Source organism: Oryctolagus cuniculus, chromosome 15 (assembly GCF_964237555.1).
Source record: "Oryctolagus cuniculus chromosome 15, mOryCun1.1, whole genome shotgun sequence".
NCBI classification, from domain to species: domain Eukaryota; kingdom Metazoa; phylum Chordata; class Mammalia; order Lagomorpha; family Leporidae; genus Oryctolagus; species Oryctolagus cuniculus.
In genome coordinates, this window is record NC_091446.1 from 26,315,771 (window position 1) to 26,334,278 (window position 18,508).

The 18,508-nt window shown below is 56.4% G+C and overlaps 1 protein-coding gene across 3 annotated transcripts in view; it reads left to right on the forward strand.

Annotated features, from left to right (window-relative positions):
• SH3PXD2A (SH3 and PX domains 2A) overlaps positions 1-18,508 on the forward strand; it is a 232,798-nt gene that overhangs the window by 98,893 nt on the left and 115,397 nt on the right. For all 3 annotated transcript variants that reach the window (XM_002718709.5, XM_002718708.5, XM_008270470.4), the window contains exon 4: positions 17,031-17,107. In XM_002718709.5, the coding sequence (XP_002718755.2) occupies positions 17,031-17,107 (77 nt within the window). The remainder of the gene's footprint in view (positions 1-17,030; positions 17,108-18,508) is intronic.

An 18,508-nucleotide genomic window follows, 5' to 3' on the forward strand; every position in this document is an offset into this window, starting at 1 on the left:
TTCACGGTCCGTTGGCTCATCTGTCCAATGGGTCCACTGTGGCTCGCGGCAATGAGTGCACAGAACACGTTGTGCGAACTGCAGGATGGAGGGGCCACAGCCACCAGCCTGCTCCACGCCCCCGAAGCCCTTTGGTCACGGGAGGTGAATGTGAGATGTCCCCCCCACCGACCCTTGAGCTCTAGCTCCTGCTGCTGCACTTCCCACTGCTGTGCCCTCCTGGCCTCTGGGAGCTTGCTACTCAAGCTGACAGCGGGGGAGGGGGCTGAGCAGCCCTGGTCCAGTAGCGTGATGGCGTGGCTACTTCCCCAGCTTCCCAGCTGGCAGCTCCAGGGCCCCCAGGTCTTGCTGGTGGGAAGGAGCTTCGCAGAGGCTTGTGGGAGAGGCAGTGCCACCAGGGCCCTTGTATCTTCGAAAGTGACCGTGGATTGGGTCCCGGGCCCTGCCGCTCTAGCATCCCCACGTTTCAAGAACGAGGCTGCCTCGTGACAACTTGCTGTGTCTTCCTTACCTAGGGATAATTCTAGAAGGGAATCAACCTGCAGAGCACCTTCCCCAAACCCTTGGCCCTGAATGGGATGTGCTGCTGGGTGTGTCCCAGAGACACTGCTGACCATAGCCACAGTCGTGTCTTTTCAAGGGCTCCATCAGCCTGAGCCGTGTCACGGACAGGAAGCGTGCCCGGGCCCAGGACTCCGCTGTGCTGCACTCCAGGCTGATGCCGCCTGGTCACCGCGAAGACACTGACCTTGCTTATTGGCAAGGGACAGGCGTGATTTCAGGTCTCCGATGTTCCTGACCCCATCTCCCCCACCTCCCGCCACTTCCCTCTGGAAGTAAATTGTGTCCTGACCCAATGCCCAGTGACAAGGTCACATCCGTTCCCTCTGATGCTGTCAGCAATTCACACTCGAGTGTAGATGACTGGCAGGACGGTTCCTGGGCCATCACAGGAAGTGACACAGAGGTGAGAGTAGGGGGCAGCTGCGCCAGGAGAAGGAAGAAGCAGTGGCCACAGAGGTCTGGTATGAACACGCGGTGTGGGGTCACCTGCTCTCTGCAGGGGCCCCATGGTCTGACCTCTTTGGAAGGCTCCCTGGGGGTGGGAGCTGGAGGGGTGGTGAGGCAGGCGAGAGGGGGGGCCGGCCTTGGGTGGAGGGGAGTGGACAGCTCCAAGCAGTGTCTCAGGGAACAGCCACGGGGCAGTGCTGGTGGATTCCTGAGGGATTCCTCAAGGATGACAGTGCCTGTGGCTCTGTCGGGAGCAGCCCTGGCCAAGATGGCAGAGCCAGCTTCTCACAGGACCCCTCACCCAGCTCCTGCCTCTGTGGCCCTCATCCCTGGGGTTGACAGGAATGGCTTCCTCCCTGCCTATGAGAGCACCAGGCCTGTGGTGTCCACAGAAGCTGCAGCCTCCCTCCCCAAGAGCTGCAGGCACTGGACACTCGTTTTCTGGGGCCGGGTTTCGGAGGGCAGTGGGGAGAGAACACTGAGGGCCATTGAAGGGGCTCACTTCCTTCTTAGGAGGTGAGGGGCATTGGTGGCATCTCTACAGCATCCCTGGCCTGAACCCTCATTGCTGGCCAAGGTCTCCCTCACTGAACCCAGGCCCAGAGACAGAACCCCAAGCCAGAGTTCTTCCCTGGCAGGGCCCAGGCTGGCTCTGGGAGTCTCCCAGGCGTAGAACTGATGCAGCATTCATCGGAGGCTGCCTGGCACCGAGCAGGGCAGTGGTTCTGGGACTGGAAGCCCTTCCCCCTCCTTCACCTCCCAAGTTCCCTGGGACTGGCATTAATTGAAGACGCTCCAGATGCCAAGCCGCCTGGCCTCCGACCACAGGCGGCCCGAGGGGGCTGGCGTGGCCTGAAGATGGGCTTTGTTCGTCTCAGTGTGCTTTCAGAAGGCCCAGGAGGCAGTGGTAGGGGGTAGGGAGTGGGGTGGCGGGCCTGGCCCATCTCCTCCCTTCAGGGTCCGGGTGGCAGCCAGGACACACTCGCCCTGGGCTCCAGCGGCCACGGGGTGGCTCATGTAAGGGAAAAGGGCTGCATTTCTGTTTCTCCCTGGCCAGAGCATAGGGGTCGTATATTATCATAGTGAGAGCCGAGGGGAGCAAGCCGCAGCGAGAACACCTGGGGTCAGAGAGACTTTCCAGGACTGCACCGCTAAGGGGGGAGCTGACTGCAGATTCTGGGACCCCTGGGGTGTGGGGGTTCTGAGCACTGGCTTTGGGTCCCAGCAGATCTGGGCTCACATCTGGGCTTCCTACTTGTCCAACTCAAAACTCTGCGCTCTTTCCTGTCATGGAGATAAATCATAATGGGTTCTAGCACCGGCAGCCTTAGAGCCAGATGAGTCTGGGGTTCTGATCCCTGCTTGGCCTCAGCACCAGTGGCACTGGGGCCTGTCATACCCAGCATCTCTGCACTGCCTGTATGGGTCACCTCCCGGGCTTGGTGCGACATCACAGGAGCCGGTTCCCATAGAACACTCATCCATGAGGCTGCTCTGGCTGTGGTTAGTGCTGAGGCCCACGCCACATGCTGAGCTGACCCTCTGGGAGACTTTGGGTGCAGCCGGCTGGGATCCTGTCCTGGAGGGAGGTCCCATCCCAGGATGAGGTCTTGTGCCTTGAAAGTTTGCTGCTCAGTGTGAGGTTTGCAGGTCAGCAGCCTTGATGGCACCAAGGGCAGAGTCTCCGCCCCACCCCAGGCCTGCCAAGCCTCGGTCTGCGTTTTCACAAGGACCACGGTTGGGTTTGAGAAGCGCTGCTTTAAGGCCATCAAAGCCCTTCCACAGGCGGCCTACTCTGTCTGCAGGGTGTTCTCTGTGCTGGGTTTCGCTCAGTCCATCCACATGGTGTGAACTATTGAACGTGCAGCGGCAGATCAATTTCTGACACGAAGTGGGAGACAAAGCTCACGCAGGTGGCTCGCTGAGGGCTGGTTCCTTGGCTTCACATCCTTCCGTGTACTGAGCTGCCTGGCCTGGGTCTGGTGTCCTGTGAGATGGGGTCCTAAGCAACAGCACAGCCATCTGTCCCCCCATCACTGGCCCAACCCAGAGGATGCTCCGACCCCAGCCACGCTTCCTCATCAGATTAAGTCAGAACATCCTCTCTCCCTGTCTTGTAAGAGTGACATTTGGGGCCAAGGAGATTGCTAAGGTGTTCATTTCAGAAGACGCTCTGGAGGTGAGAGACTGGCCCATGAACCCCACGTCCACGAGAGTGTCTAAAGCCATGGACCCGGTTACGTCATACTGTTAGGAGGGAAGAGGGGATCTTTTAAGGAGGAGTATTTGGCAAGTGAGGGAACCAGGGAGGAGAATTTTTTTAAAAAAAGATTTACTTATTTATTTGAAAGAATTACACAGAGAGAGGGAGATAGCGAGAGAGAGAGAGAGAGAGAGAGAGAGAGAGAGAGAGAGAGAAAGAGAGAGGTCTTCCATCTGATGGTTTACTCCCCCAAATGGCTGCAACAGCCAGAGCTGTGCTGATCTGAAGCCAGGAGCTTCTTCCAGGTCTCCCACGTGGGTGCAGAGACTCACAGACTTGGGCCATCTTCTACTGCTTTCCCAGGCCATTGCAGAGAGCTGGATTGGGAGTGAGCAGCCGGGACTCAAACCAGCATCCATATGGGATGTCATCATTGCAGCTGGCAGCTTTACCCACTATGCTACCATGCCGGTCCTCCCCTTGGGGAGGAGAATTGAGATGAGTAAGCCCCCAGCAGTTTGGTGGCCAGGTAACTCTTTCCTGATTGGCAGGTTTCCCACATATGGCTTCTGGTTTCTGACCTGAAAGGTGAATCTCAAGTTTATGAGTTGGTAGTTGGTGAGGATGGCCTACGTAAGAAGTACGTGGTGGGCAGGGAAGTTCTTAGGTGGCAGAAAGACTTGTCTTGCAGGAGGACATGGGAGAGCTGTTCCCGGCATGAGCCCAGAGAACTTCTTGCTGACTTGTCTTTGGGAAAAGGTTGCAAAGCTTTCTGGAGAATTTTGTCTGAGGCCTGGCACTTTTAGCAGATTAGGCCATTGTGAGCAGGACAGAATTTCTGCCCAAGGATTGTAGCTGCTATTTATTAAATGTACACTTTTGCCAGATGTTGTGCAGAGGGTTTCATGTGCTTATATTCTCTAAGTTCATGTCAACAAACCTCATTATAAATGACGTGCAGGTTATAAGGAGGACATGACTTGTCCAGGCTGCTCAGATAGGAAGAGGCAGGGCTGAGTTCAAACCTGGGTCCCCCCCACTGCTAGGCTCAAGCTCTTGACCACTACTTTATCTGTCCTGGAAGTGGTTGCTACAGAGAGGTACTGCCTGGAGAGTTAACAGTGAAAGTTCAGGATAAAAGAATGAGTACATCACCTTCACCAGGATGTTAGCATGTCCATACCTAGTTTTGTGTTCTGTATCATTTTTTTAAAATATATTAGAGGCTGATCAAGTTGTTCTTTTAACCAAGTGTCACATTCTTTCAGTGAAAGTCTCATCTCAATTATTTTGTTACCAAACTACAGAACGTTAACTGGCCACCTAGTGGCAGACTGTGGAATTGCAGGCATAGTCCCCAGAAGGTTGGTTTCTCAGAGAGCTATAAACTGACCACATAGCGACAGTCAGCACAGATACTGTTTTCTTTTCTTTTACTTTTTAAAGATTTATTTATTTTAAAATGTGAGTTACAGAAAGAGAGATATTCCATCTGTTGGTTCACTCCCCAGATGGCTGCACTGGCCAGGGCGGGCCAGACCAAAACCAGGAACCAGGAGCTTCTTCCAGGTCTCCCACATGGGTGCAGGGGTTCAAGCACTTGGGCCATCCTCTGCTGCTTTCCTAGGCACATTAGCAGGAAGCTGTATCACAAGTGGAGCATCCGGGATTTGAACTGGTTTCCACATGGGATGCTGGTATTGCAGACAAGCGGCTTACGCCACTGCGCCACAGTGCCAGCCCCCAGATACTGTTTTCTAAACCACAGTTTGACAGAGGACTAAAAATGAGGAAGAAAAAAGTCCTACTTTACTTTGGTTTTTCTATGTGACACCAACTCTAGAAAGTTTTCAATGGTGCCGTGGGATACGTCTCGTGGTTTTGCCTAGTCGTTCCCAACACTTGGTGAAGGGCCTGTTTCACTGTACCTGACAGCACTTCCTGTGACGCTGGCGTGGTCTCACGTGTGTTGTGATAGATTTCCACTTACTCATGGTGGTCCCCCACCCCCACCCCACCATGAGGACAAGTCATAGCCCTTCCCCCAGCCTGAGTTTCCTCATCTGTGAAATACAAGGATTGGACTGGATGCCGTCTAGGTTTTCTCAGTCTCTCAGCATTTGTGATGTAATAGCTGATAAGACCAAAAGAAAAAAATGCCAAATTGTGGACTATCGTGGCAAAAGGGAAAACGTATTAGGTGGGAGTAAGGTCTCCTCGGCTTGCCTCAGATCCCACCATACCTGCAGAAGGTGGCTGGCGCTGTGCGCAGCCAGCTGTGTGCCCGTCCCCTTGCACCGCATGCCCCCTCTGCATTTCCTCTGAAAGCTGTAGGAGCCCCTTGTCTGGCTGTTCCCTGCAGAGGGCTCCTGCTGACACAGTGCACACTCAGCCACTCAGCCGGGACCTTGACCTTCACGCTTGCCAGGGCTTCCTGGGTCAGATGGGGTTCTTATCCACTCTGCGCTAGGCCTTTGGGGGAAATCATTTAGGGTTAGCAGGAATTCAGTGCAGGTTTCAGTAGAAACGTGGTCTATAAATAACGTGCCCGAAAATACCCGGAGGTGTGAACACCCGGGGGCAGAGCAGTCATGATCCTGGAGGCCTGGGCCAGGGTGCGAGTCCTGTGGTTGCTTTGCTCTCGCTGAGGGTGCTTCTGATTTGCAGGTGGGCTCTGGGTTCTGGAAATGCCCTCCATGCTCGCTACCCTCACACTTACCTCTTGGCAAACCTCTGCGAGCAGGTGCACACGCTGGAGCAGGGCACCGCACCGGCAGGAACGAGCCAGGCTTCCAGTCCTAGCAGTGTGTGGCTTGGGGACATTCAGAGGACATCTCTGAGCTTCACTTCTTAAAAAAAAATATTTACTTGAAAAGCAGAGTGACAGATATGAGAGAGAGAGAGAGAGAGAGAGAGAGAGAGAGAGAGAGAGATTCCACCTACTGTTGAAAGAGCGAGAGAGAAGCTGGGGGGGGGGGATCTTCTGCCTATTAGTTCACTGACCAGGCCTAGGAGCCTGGAACTCCATCCAGGTCTCCCCCATGGGTGGCAGGGTCCCAAGAACTTGTGCCATCTTCCTTTGCTTTCTCAGTCACATTAGCAGGGAGGCGGAACAGAAGCAGAGCAGCTAGGGCTCCAACCTGAGCTCTGATCTGGGATGCAGGCATCCCAAGGGGCTGCTTAACCTGCTGTGCCACAATGCCAGCCCCCCAAGCTTGCCTTTCTTCACCTGTGGTCGTGGAGATTTTCGAAGCTTAAGTTTTGAAGAGCAGGAGCATCTCTTATTTTATCTTGGGTAAGAGGGTGGTGTCTAGGGCCAGATTGCCTGGGTTCAAGTCCCCATGCTGCCCCTTGCTCGCTCTGTGGCTTTGGGAAAGTTGTTTCGCCTCTCCGTACTGTTTCCTTGTGAAGTGGACGCTGTAATGATGTCTGCATCACTGGGGAAAAAGCAAGTCAGAATTTATCAAGTCCTCCAAACGGTACTCGGCACATAGTAAATATATATAATGTAGCAGGTTAAGCTGCTGCCTGCTGCACCGGCATCCCATATGGGCGCTGGTTCGAGTCCCAGCTGCTCCACTTCCCATCCAGCTTCCTGCTAATGCACCTGGGAAAGCAGTAGAAAATGGCCCAAGTCCGTGGGTCCCTGCACCCACGTGGGAGACCCAGATAAGACTCCTGGCTCCTGGTCTTGGCTTGGCCAAGACCTTGCAGCCATCTGGGGAGTGAACCAGCTGGTGGAAGACCTCTCTGTTTGTTGCTCTGCCTTTCAAATAAATAAATCTTCACAAACAAAAAATGTTAGCAGCAGTCTTGTCCTAGGTGGGCAGATCCACTTGCAAGACAGCTTGCTCATGTGGCCAGCAAATCGGCACTGGGGGCTGGCGGGAGGCTCAGTTCCCGGCCGCATGGAGCTCTCCATAGGGCTGCTTGAGGGTCCCCTCATCGTGGAAGCTGACCTGCTTCAGGGTGAGTGATCCAGAAGAGAGGTCAGAAAGGAAGCCTCCAGGTCTTCTCTAGCCTGGCCTTGGAAGGCAGCATCTCCACAACCTTCCATTATCCCTCAGGTCAGCTGTCTTCTGGGCCCTCAGCTCTCTGCAACAGTGCCGGTGGCTGGCAGCTCTGGGTGCTGGGGTAGGGTTGGGGCTGCCTTGGAAGGTAGGACAGATAGCTGAGCCGGAGTCCCTGGTATAACCTGTAAGTGCAGAAGCTGTGACAGTCCCCCAGTCCCACGTGCCAGCCCAAGTGCCCTCTGAGTCCAGCGTGGCCACCAGCACGCTGTCTGACATTGGGCAAGGCATGGCTGGCCCTGAGCTCACGTTGGCTGCAGAAGGGGAGGGGCTGGATGTGACGACCTCTGAGGGCTCCTGGTTTCATCCCCGTGAGCCCTGGGTGTGGGCTGAAGCCCGCACACCCTGGGACCTGTCAGTCACTGCCACAGCCCAGCCCCCAGAGCAGTAGCCAGCACTGAGGGGAGCTGAATGACTGATGCCTGCTGACCCTTCCTGTAGAGTTGGGGTAGGGCTCAGCTGTCCCTTGTGGGGGAGGCGGGCCGTGGGGAAACACGTTTGGTACGAGAGGAAGGTACACAGCTAAACGATTAAGAGCCTGGCCAGGCACTTTGGGTCTATGTCAAGAAAGAGGCCTTGTACATCAAACCACCGTCCCCACTGGCTCTGTGACCCTGGGCAGAGCACCCACTGTTTCTGACCTTCAGTTTACCTGTCTGTAAAATGGGAACAGCAGCAGCCATGAAGAGCAAGTAACGATAAACATAAAGGACACAGCCCGCGCTTAGCGCCCGGCAGCTGCTCTGTGAGTGTCGTGTTTCATCAATGAGGGCACTCCTGTGGCTGTGGGCGGTCGCTGCAGAGAGCTGGCCATGTGGGCTCAGCTCTGCCGGCCCCACAGGAGAGCCAGGCAGCCCCTCCGGCTGGCACGGCCAGGGCTGTGGTTGGGGGCCCTTTTCCAGTGGGGGCCCTGCGGCCTGGCCATTTCCTCCGTTTCATAGCATCAGAGCTGTGCAGGCACCTTCCAACATCACCGCTCTGAGCTGCCTCTTCCTGTGGGGCCCGCTCTGTGTGTCCCTGGGAGGCCTGGCCAAGCCCCCTGTGGGCCATGCCCCGGGCAGTGGCTGCCAGGAAGCTCTGCCCAGGGTCCACTGCCGTCCCCTTTCCTGAGGGCAGCGCCCCTGCAGGGGAGGAGCTGGCGCTGCCTGGGCTGAATGGGGCCCTTTATTCCTGCCTCCCCCCCCCCAGGCTGCAGAGCCACCGCCCGCCACACCCACACCCACACCCACGCGCGCAGCAGGCCTAGCCCGGAGAGTTAACCGCTCACTGGCCCCGCTCTGTCTGCATCCTGGAGGGTGTGTCCACTGTCTCCCTCTGTCCCTAACACCCCAGGATGTGCGTGTGTGACAGTGAGAGGGACGGCCGGGGTGAGGCCAGGTGGCCACAGCCCCACTGCCTGACTCAGCACGCCTGAGTCCGGGCCATCGTGCCGGTGCTGTGCGGGCCCTGATACACGGACACTAGGGTGATTGCTGACCTGTAGGAGCCTCTGAGGGCAGGACCCGGGACCTCCTTACACACCACAGTCTGCCAAGGCCCCTCGGCCAGTGACATTCACGCTGAAAGCTGCCAGGTGCAAGGCGTCTGCATGTGCAAAGGGCACGGGTGGGAGCGGTGCTCCTGGAAGAGGGTGGTGGCCTCCCAGGCCCTGAGGTGGGGAGGATGGCTGGTGTTGGTGTTTGTGGCGGGAGCCAGAGGCTGCATAGGCTTATGGGCCTCAGAAGGGAGCTTAATGTCTTGTATTTATTTATTTCCATTTATTGGAAAAACAGAGAGATCTTCCATCCACTGGTTCACCCCACCCCACCCCAAATGCCTGCAATAGCCAGGGGCTGGGCCAGGCTGAAGCCTGGATCCTGGAACTTCATCCGGGTCTCTCCTGTGGGTGACGGGGACCCCAGTTAGTGCTCGTTAGCAGGGAGCTGGAATCGGAAGCAGAGCCAGGACTGGAAACCAGGCCTATGATGTGGGTTGCAGGTGTCCCAGGCAGCTGCCTAACCTTGCTCTAAATGCCCGCCCCACAGAAGCGAGTTTCAATTTTACCCTCCGTGTCCTGGGAAGTCACTAAAAGGTTTAAGCTAAGTTACATTTTTTTTAAAGATTTATTTTATTTATTTGAAAGACAGAGTTACAGAGAGAGGTAGAGCCAGAGAGAGGTCTTCCTTCCCCTGGTTCACTCCCCCGAATGTCTGCAGTTGCCAAAGCTGAGCTGATCAGAAGCCAGGAGCTTCTTTGGGTCTCCCATGTGGGTGCAGGGGTCTGGGTACTCAGGCCATCTTCTACTGCTTTCCCAGCATATTAGCAGGGGGCTGGATGGGAAGTGGAGCAGGTAGGACTCAAACCAGCACCCATATGGGATGTCATCGCTGCGCCTGTGGCTTTAACCTGCTGCACCTCCGTGCTGGCCCCAAGAGCACTTTTAATTCTTTTTCCAGCAAAAGCCCCAAGCTGATTGCCCCTGCACCAACTTGGGCCATGTGCCTGTGGTTGGACTATACTCACAGACTTTGGGGTGGGGTCAGCCCCACTGAGATCACACAGGTTGAAAATGAAGGAGCGGCCGGCACCGCGGCTCACTAGGCTAATCCTCCACCTTGCGGCGCTGGCACACCGGGTTCTAGTCCCAGTCGGGGCGCCGGATTCTGTCCCGGTTGCCCCTCTTCCAGGCCAGCTCTCTGCTGTGGCCAGGGAGTGCAGTGGAGGATGGCCCAGGTGCTTGGGCCCTGCACCCCATGGGAGACCAGGAAAAGCACCTGGCTCCTGGCTCCTGCCATTGGATCAGCGCGGTGCACCAGCCGCTGCGCGCCAGCCGCGGCGGCCATTGGAGGGTGAACCAATGGCAAAGGAAGACCTTTCTCTCTGTCTCTCTCTCTCACTGTCCACTCTGCCTGTCAAAAAAAAAAAAAAAAAAAGAAATGAAGGAGCAAGTGAGTTGTCCCCAGAGAAAATCAGGGCACTGTCATAAAAATAAAGGTGGCGGGCACAACCCACCTGTGCCCACCGTGCTGGACTTCAAGCCAGAGGCAGGCTCTTGACACGCATCTGGAGGAGAGAGAGGGCTGCCAACCTTCCCCGTCTGGGTGTTCCTCCCAGGGCTTGCTCATGCCCACTGCCTCTGGCCTCGGCCTCTCAACCTCACCCCAGCCCCCGTGAAGGCTGAACAAGGCCAGGAGCTGGAAGTGAGAAGCGGGACTGGGTGTCCGGGTGTAATCTGATGCAGTAAAGCCTCAGTGGGGATGCTGTCACAGCTGCCCTGGGCTAAGAGCGCCCCTGCAGAGGGGGAGCAGGTGGCCTGTAGCCCCCCGCCCCGGCAGCAGCAGGTCAGAAGTGACATGAGCATCAGGGAGACACTGAAGAGACAGCGACCCCTGGGCCTGCCCCACCGCAGCTCACATCCACGCCTGGTCAGGGCTGACCAAGGTGAAGGTCAGCAACAGCTGCACATCGAGGTCAGGACTGCTTGCAGGAAGATAGGAAGTCAGAAGGGCTGACTTTGACTCTGCTTCTCCAGTCCTCGCCGCTGGCCTGTACTTATTCATTCATACTGAGTGTGAATGACTACTCTGGCCCACTGCACCACTCTCCAGGGACGGGTTTGACCTTCACCGGAACCTGAAATCACAGACACTGAATTCTGATTCCATATTCTTGGGGCCATTGCCAACCCTGCAGGTGGCTACTGCATTTACAGCATCAGAAGGCCCAGGCTGATTCTCATTGTACCCGCCTGGCTTCCTCGGGGAGTAGGGGTTGGTAACAGACTGGCTGAGAGTGAAGAGGGGGCTGTTTGCAGTTTGTTTTCCGTGATGAAGGAGTCATACATCTGTTCTCTTTGCCCGTCTCAGCCCAAGGCTCTTTACTGAAGAGCCTCTGTCATCGTCGGTCTACCAGCATGCACAGTAGGTTCAAGGTGCTCGACTGTGGCAGTGGGACCTGAGGCACATTGCTTGGCCCAGCCCACTTCACATAGAGCCCAGGGCAGGTCTTGGGACTGCAGGCATCCAAGAGAGGCTTCATGAAGAAGGCAGCATAGAACTGGTGCCATAGGGGTGGGAAGGGATTGGGTGGACAGGCCCAAGGGCACTTGGAATAAAACCAAACTCCTTTCCGTGGCTTCCAGGCTCCTACACAGCCTCTAGTTAGTTATTCATTCACTTGTTCATTTAAAAGGCAGAGAGACAGATCTTCCTTCCGCTGGTTCATCCTCAAATGCCTACAACAGCCAGGGCTAGGCCAGGCTGAAGCCAGGAGCCAGGAACTCAGTCCAGGTCTCCCACATGGGCGTCAGGGACCCAAGTACTTGGGCCATCTCCTGCGGCCTCCCAGGGTGCGCATTAGCAGCAATCTGGATTGGAAGGAGAGCCAGGTCTCAAACCCAGACTGTTTGACATGGGACGCAGGCATCCCAAGTGGCACCGGAACCAAGCCATATGCCTACCCCTACCCCGGGCTCCTTGCTGTTTCGCAGCATGCCGTGCAGTTCTTTCTGCCTCTGGCCCCAGGGTTTTGTGTGGCTCCCTCTCCTCCTCCACGCTCCACTGACCCTCAGAGGGACTTCCCTGACCACTGTCAGAATTCTCCCACCCTCTGAGCACCCCTCTCCACGCTACCATGTTGTATTCTTTATAGAGGTGGGGAAGACGCACACAAGGTACTAAGTGCACAGAATGAGGCTGGCTTTGTAGCCCAGCAGGTTAAGTAGCCACCTGTGAGGCCTGCATCCCATATCAGAGTGCTGGTTTGAGTCCCGGCTCCTCTGCTTCTGATCCAGCTCCCTGCTAATGTGCCTGGGCCTGGCAAGCAGCAAATGGTGCCACCCATGAGGGTGGCCCAGATGGAGTTCCTGGCTCAGCTCAGCTGTTGTGGCCACTTGGAGAATGAGCCATCATATGGAAAATGCCTCTCTCTCTCTCCCTCTCCCTCTCTCTCTCACTCTGCCTTTCAAGTTCTTTTTTTTTTTTAAGACTTTATTTATTCATTTGAGAGGTATGGCTTTCCCAGGCCATAGCAGAGAGCTGGATTGGAAGAGGAGGGACTAGAACCAGTGCCCATATGGGATGCCGGTGCCACAGGTGGAGGATTAACCTATTGCACCACAGCGTCGGCCCCGTTCCTGTTTTTTTTTTTTTTAATTTCATGGGAAAATGCAATTAAAAGGTAAATTTAGCAGCAGGCATTTGGCCTAGCAGTTAAGATTCGCGTGTTTCACAGTGGAGTGCTTGGGTTCAATACCCAGCTCCGGCTCCTGACTTCAGCTTCCTGCTGTAGAGACCCTGCTGGCAGCAGTGAGAGCTCAAGTAACTGAGTTCCTGCCGCCCCTGGGGGGATCTGGACTGTGCTGCTGACTCCCAGCCTTGGCCAAGCCCAGTCCCCCTTACTGTGGCCTTGTGAGGAGTGAACCAGGGTGTGGGTGTTCTCCTTCTATCTTCTCCCTCTTCTCTCTCATACAAATTTTGTAAAGGAATCAATATTTTGGCGCAAAAAAAATTGAGGTCCATGAGTCATTTTCTCATAATATGCATTTTCCACAAACTCTGTGATGACCTCTCACGCATGTAACCAAGCTACTCACGGGATATGCAAATGTATGCGGTCCCCCCCCCCCCACATACACACCCCTCCCCCAGCTGGAATGCACACACCCCCGAGTGACCATCTGACTTGCTCACCGCAATGGCCCAGGCCTGGAGCAGAGCCCGCACGCCAGGTCTCCATCGTGACAGTGCTGGCTGGATGGGTGGAAGGATGAAAGGGTAGTGAATGGACGGATAGATGAAGGGAAAGGGGGAACGAGGCAGGGAAGTCAAACGAAGTGTTCTAGGCGGCAGGAAGGCAGGGACGAGGGAGCTGTCGGAGCACGCGACACTCTGTGCTCTGAAGAGGGGAGGCTGTGAGAATAGATTGTCCTGTTCAGACCAAAAGAGGTTCTGAGGCTGGCCCCCCGCATCACCCCTGTACAAACAGGCACTAGCCCATTTGAAGGGACAGGTGCCTGGCTCATGGAGGTTGCTGCAGAACTTGCAGCTGGGTCTGGTGTTCTGCTCGTCCCCGGCTCTCATGGGTGCCCATGGGTGTTGCTTTTCACCAGGAGAGCCCTAGAGGCTGTGGCCGGCTCTCAAAACCCCATGTCTTCACCACGGCTCTCAAGGCTTGCATGATCCCAGCCCAAGGAACTCTCTGCCTGCCCTCTCCCTGTCCTGCCCTGAACTCCAAAGCCCCAGCTCATCAGCTTTACCGCTGTGTGACATTGCACAGCCCCTCAGCCTCTCTGAGCCGCCACTTCCTCTCCTCTCCGACGGGCCTGGTTCAAGCCCCCACGCCGAGGAGCATGCAGGGACTGAGCGAGCAAGCCCCATGGGAACCGCTAGTGTGCACTGGAGCGTGGTGAGCACTACTACCATCACTACTCTCCTCACTCCTCCAAATTCCTCTTAGGAGGTGGGGAGCAGCCACGGCCATGGCACCCAGGTTCCAGGTGATGACACAGAGGCCCGTGGAGGAAGGACCCACTTTGGGGGTGCACAGTCAGCAGGGCCCACCTCTGTTGTAGGAAGGGGCGAGCCCCAGCAACTTGGAGCTGTGGGTGGCCGCCAGAGCCTTCCCTGTGCAGCTCACCCTGCATCTGGTAGTGAAGACCAAATGGGCCAAGTTACGACCTTGAGTGCCCTGTGGTCTCAGCCTCCTAAATGAGGATCTCCCTCTTTTCCCCCACTCCCTTCTCCCCCTCTCCTCTCTCTCTTCTCCTCTTCCCCCTTCCTCCCCCCCCCCACCCTGCCCTGGTTGGCACTCTGAGTGCTGTAGGGGTTGGGATTCCCCGTGGAGAAGTCAGGCCGGAAGTCCCTGCCAGACCTTGCCACTCTGTCCCCTTCCAGCCATCAGTGCCCAAGCCCCAGGACAGAGAGAACGTGCTGCTACCCTGGGGACTCAGAGCGCAGTGGTGCCCTGCTGGGACCAAACAAGCTCCCCTCTGACCCGGCCACTGACCGCCACCTGCGGGCCTCAGCCAAGGGCCCCCTTCCCTCCTGGCCTCCATGACCCCCAGCTCCTTCAGAGGCCAAAGTGTCCCTCAGCATCATTGGTACTAGTTCTGTCTGCGCCTGCACCAGGAGCAGTGTCTCTATCTCAGGGAGGTTTGGCCTCTGGGTGGGGCCAGGGGGACCCAGTGCGTCTCCCCATCTCCCTCCTTTCCTATCTATCCTCTCACTGGTGACAAAGGGCAGACAAGCCATGTTTGGGGGCTGAGACCTCTGCCCCATCAGGGCTGTGGGCCCCAGTCCTACCTATGGTCTCCCCTGTGGTTTCCTCACAGGGTCCACTGGCATCACAGAGCTGGGCAGTGTCCAGCTCCTGATGGACAACCAGCCCGGGTGGAAAGCCCAAACTCCAGCTCCAGGCCTGCCTGTCATTCTGTCAGTCCTGGGAATGGGACTTCTCAGGCCACACGTTTATTTTTACCCAGGGACCCCACGGCCACCCACATACGCTCCTGCAGCTCACAAGCAATAAAGCAACAGGCAACCGAAAAAGGGGAGGTGGCACAGAGGCAGGAATGCCAAGTGTGTGACATCTTCCCCCAGGAAGAGCGGCTGTCTGCTGTGACTTGATAAATCACGTTTGATCTCCTTTCCGAAGGCGGGGCTTCTTTATCTTGATTTCACAGTTCGGTCTGCACAGCATCGCTGTCTGGCAGGGGATGGCCGGCTCACAGCAGCAGAGAGCTCGGGGGAGGGTCTAGAGATGAAAGCCGGTGTGCTCACAGTGCTCACTGAGCACCTCTGTGTGCAGAGCCTTGTGCTACCTGGAGCAGGCTGGGCAGACAGGAGGAAGGAGCTGTGGACCACACGGGTGTGGGGCAGGGGTGGAGAGAGTCCATGGGAAGCTCTCACACGTTGGGTCCCATGAGGGGCTGGTGGCCGGGACCAGTGATGACAGGAAGTCCGGGGGTGATTGCAGCATTCAGGTGCCTGCCTGTGCCCCCTCTGCTGGCCTAAGGCTGATTACCTGGACACCTGGGGATCCCTACCTGAGGGCTTGTTCTAGCCCTGGGAGCAGCCGCAGCCAGGAGTGCCAGCAGGGACATCCTTGGGAGCAGCCCTCCATGTGGGGAGGGACTTGGAGGGTAAAACCCCAGCCCCAGCCTCAGTGTGGACCCCTCTGAGGTGTGTTCTGTCCCCCAGGCTCCAGTCGCCCACGGCGGTCACTGACTGGCTTGGTAACACTTCCCTTCCCTGCCTTGGTGCCGTCTCCCCAGCGCTGTTGCCCGTGACTGCTCTGCAGATACATGACTTGCATCCATAGCCTTGTTTCCGGGGCTGCTTCTTGAAGAGGGGTCCACCCAAGCCTTCCTCACCACTCGCCGTGGGCGTGGCAGCAGCTGCAGTGCCCTGCCATGCAGTCTGCATATTTGCTTCCACGCGGAGGAAACCATCTCAACTAAGAAGTGATGAAACTCCAACTAGTTTGCATGGGAAAGAGACTGTTACTGTTTAACCCATGGAAAAAGTACCAGGCAGACCCTAGGTGCAGAGACAGCTAATTCCAGCTGCTGAAATGACATGAAGGGAACCCGTGCCTCTTTGCCTGTGAACTCTGCTTTTTAATCACTCAAGAAGTGTCTATTGAGCAACTGCCTTTTTTTCACCTCTCAGGCAATAATAAATTTGGCCACTAGGGGCGCCAGACTCACCTTCTGCTAATTTAGCAACCATAGGAGAAAGAAGTCTGGGGGCAGTGGGTCCCCCATCCGTCCCCCAGCCAATCACCATGACTCTGGTTGACTGGCATGCATCACCTGCCTGCCTCGTCAGGGCATGTGTCTCACCTCACAGGCATTCCAAGAGCTGGGAATGGAGGAGGCCTTCCTGGAGGAGATGCCCTCGTAGCTCTGAGTGAGCACTTCATCATGTGCTGGGCTCTGGGGGTCTGAGTCACGGATACTATAGCATGGCAGAATGAGCTGAGTGCGCTAGGGATGGACACGTCATGGGTGTTCTGGAGAGAGGGAGCTTACTCCCAGGCCGAGCAGGGAAGGCCATCGGAAGAGGGGGCATTGGCCCTGGACACTGACGGCCACCAGCCGCAGAAGTGCCCACCGTGTGCGGTCCCGAGCATCAGAGCAAGGAGTTCAGATTCCAAACTTAGCAGCCAAGAAAGGGATGGTGCCTGGATGTGTTTGTTATGCTTGAACGTGGCCTGCGTGAGGAAGCCCGCCGGGAATGTCTGAGGGGCTGGTGTTTCCTAGGGACCTGTAGAGAGGCCGGGATGGCTGCAGGCTGGGGGACAGTCAGACTGTGACAGCTGTGAGTCCTTTGGCATTGGCTTGTGGAAATAGCCACCCACCTACTCTAAGATCAGGAGTTGGTGCCCGGCCAGCAGGAATGAATGCCAATTTCTAAGAGGGATGGGCCTGGAAACAGCCTAGCTGGTGGGTTGGGCCATACTTTATTCATTTGCAAGTCACTTGAGCACCACGCCCACCTTGGGGCCCTGATCCTGTCATTAGACCCAGACAAGGTGACTCGGCCAGGTTGCTCTCAGGAGCTGCAGATGGCGTTCTCCAGGGCTCCTCAGCTGCCAGAGAGGCCCTGGGCCCGCAGCCTGGGGCATCTCCTGCCCTCGAGGCCAGGTGACTGCAGCAGGCAGAGGTGCTGGCAGGCGGTGGCAGCCGAGGTGCAGAGTGGCCGAGGCAGAGGGATGGAGGTGGCAGCTTGAGCCGATCACGCAGCTCACGAGCCTCTGTCTTCCAGGCAAGATCCTCTTCCGGAGGAGCCACATCCGGGACGTAGCCGTGAAGAGGCTGAAGCCCATTGATGAATACTGCCGGGTAAGGGGGTGTGGGGGCTGGGCGAGGCCCGTCAGCCTGAGCCTGGCTGGCTGGGGGAGGGAGGCTGTCTGGGTTCCTGGCCAGGGCAGTGGGTGTCCCTTGCGGAGGGGACACTCTGTGGCTGGGGCACGAGGGCCTCCGACTTACAGCTCAGCCCCAGCTCCTTTCAGGACGCATCCCTGTTCACAAAATGCAGCTTAAAGTCACTCCCACCAGCTTGGGAACCAAGTCGCGGGGCCTGCTACTGCGGGGGCACCGTCTGTGCCATTTTGCTGTGTAAGGAATTGTGTCTTTGGATGCCTTGTGGGATGTTGTTCTAATCGGTTTTAAGCTCAAGAGAATCTGGAATATACACTTGTGTGAACATAATCGTGTCAATCTTTAAGAAACAGATTTATTGATTTATTTAAAAGGCAGTTACAGACAGTGGGAGAGACAGAGAGACAGAGATACAGACAGAGAGAAATCTTCCAGCTTCTGTTCGTACCCTGAATGGCTGCAGCGGGTCTCCCACGTGGAGGGGGGAGGGCCCCAAGCACTCTGGTCATCCTCTGCTGCTTTCGCAGGTACACTAGCAGGGCGCTGGGTCAGAAATGGGTCAGAAATGGAGCAGCTAAAACAGCGGATGTCAGAGTTGTAGGCGGCAGCTCAACCCGCTGTACCACATCACCAGCCTCAGTCACCTCAATGTTTTTCTTTTAAGATTTATTTATTTGAAAGGCAGAGTTACAGAGAGGCAGAGGCAGAGAGAGAGAGGTCTTCCATCCACTGGTTCACTCCCCAGTTGGCTGCAACAGCCAGAGCTGCGCTGATCCTAAGCCAGGGGCCAGGAGCTTCTTCCGGGTCTCCCAAGTGGGTACAGGGGCCCAAGCACTTGGGTCATCTTCCACTGCTTTCCCAGGCCACAGCAGAGAGCTGGATCAGAAGTGGAGCAGCCGGGACTTGAACAGACGCCCATATGGGATGCCGGCACTGCAGGCGGTGGGCTTTACATGCTGCGCCACAGCACCAGCCCCTCATTTCAACCTTAAAACATACAGATGTCTACCTGCACATTTTTTAAGATTTATTTGAGAGGCAGAGTTACAGAGAGAAGGAGAAACAGACAGAAAAGTCTTCTATCCGCTGGTTCACTCCGGGTCAATCTAAACTCAGGAGCCAGGAGCTTCTTTTGGGTCTCAAGCGGTTGCAGGAGCCATCAGCAAGGAGCTAGATTGTAAGAGGAGCAGATGGGAAATAAACCAGTGCCCATATGGGATGCCAGTACTGCAGGTGGAGGCTTAGCCCACTATGCCACAGTGTCAGCCCCCACATACATATCTTAATAGAGGCAAATGTGCACACACACACACACACACACACAGAGGCTGACACAGCCAGTGGCGAGGAGTGGAGAGCAAG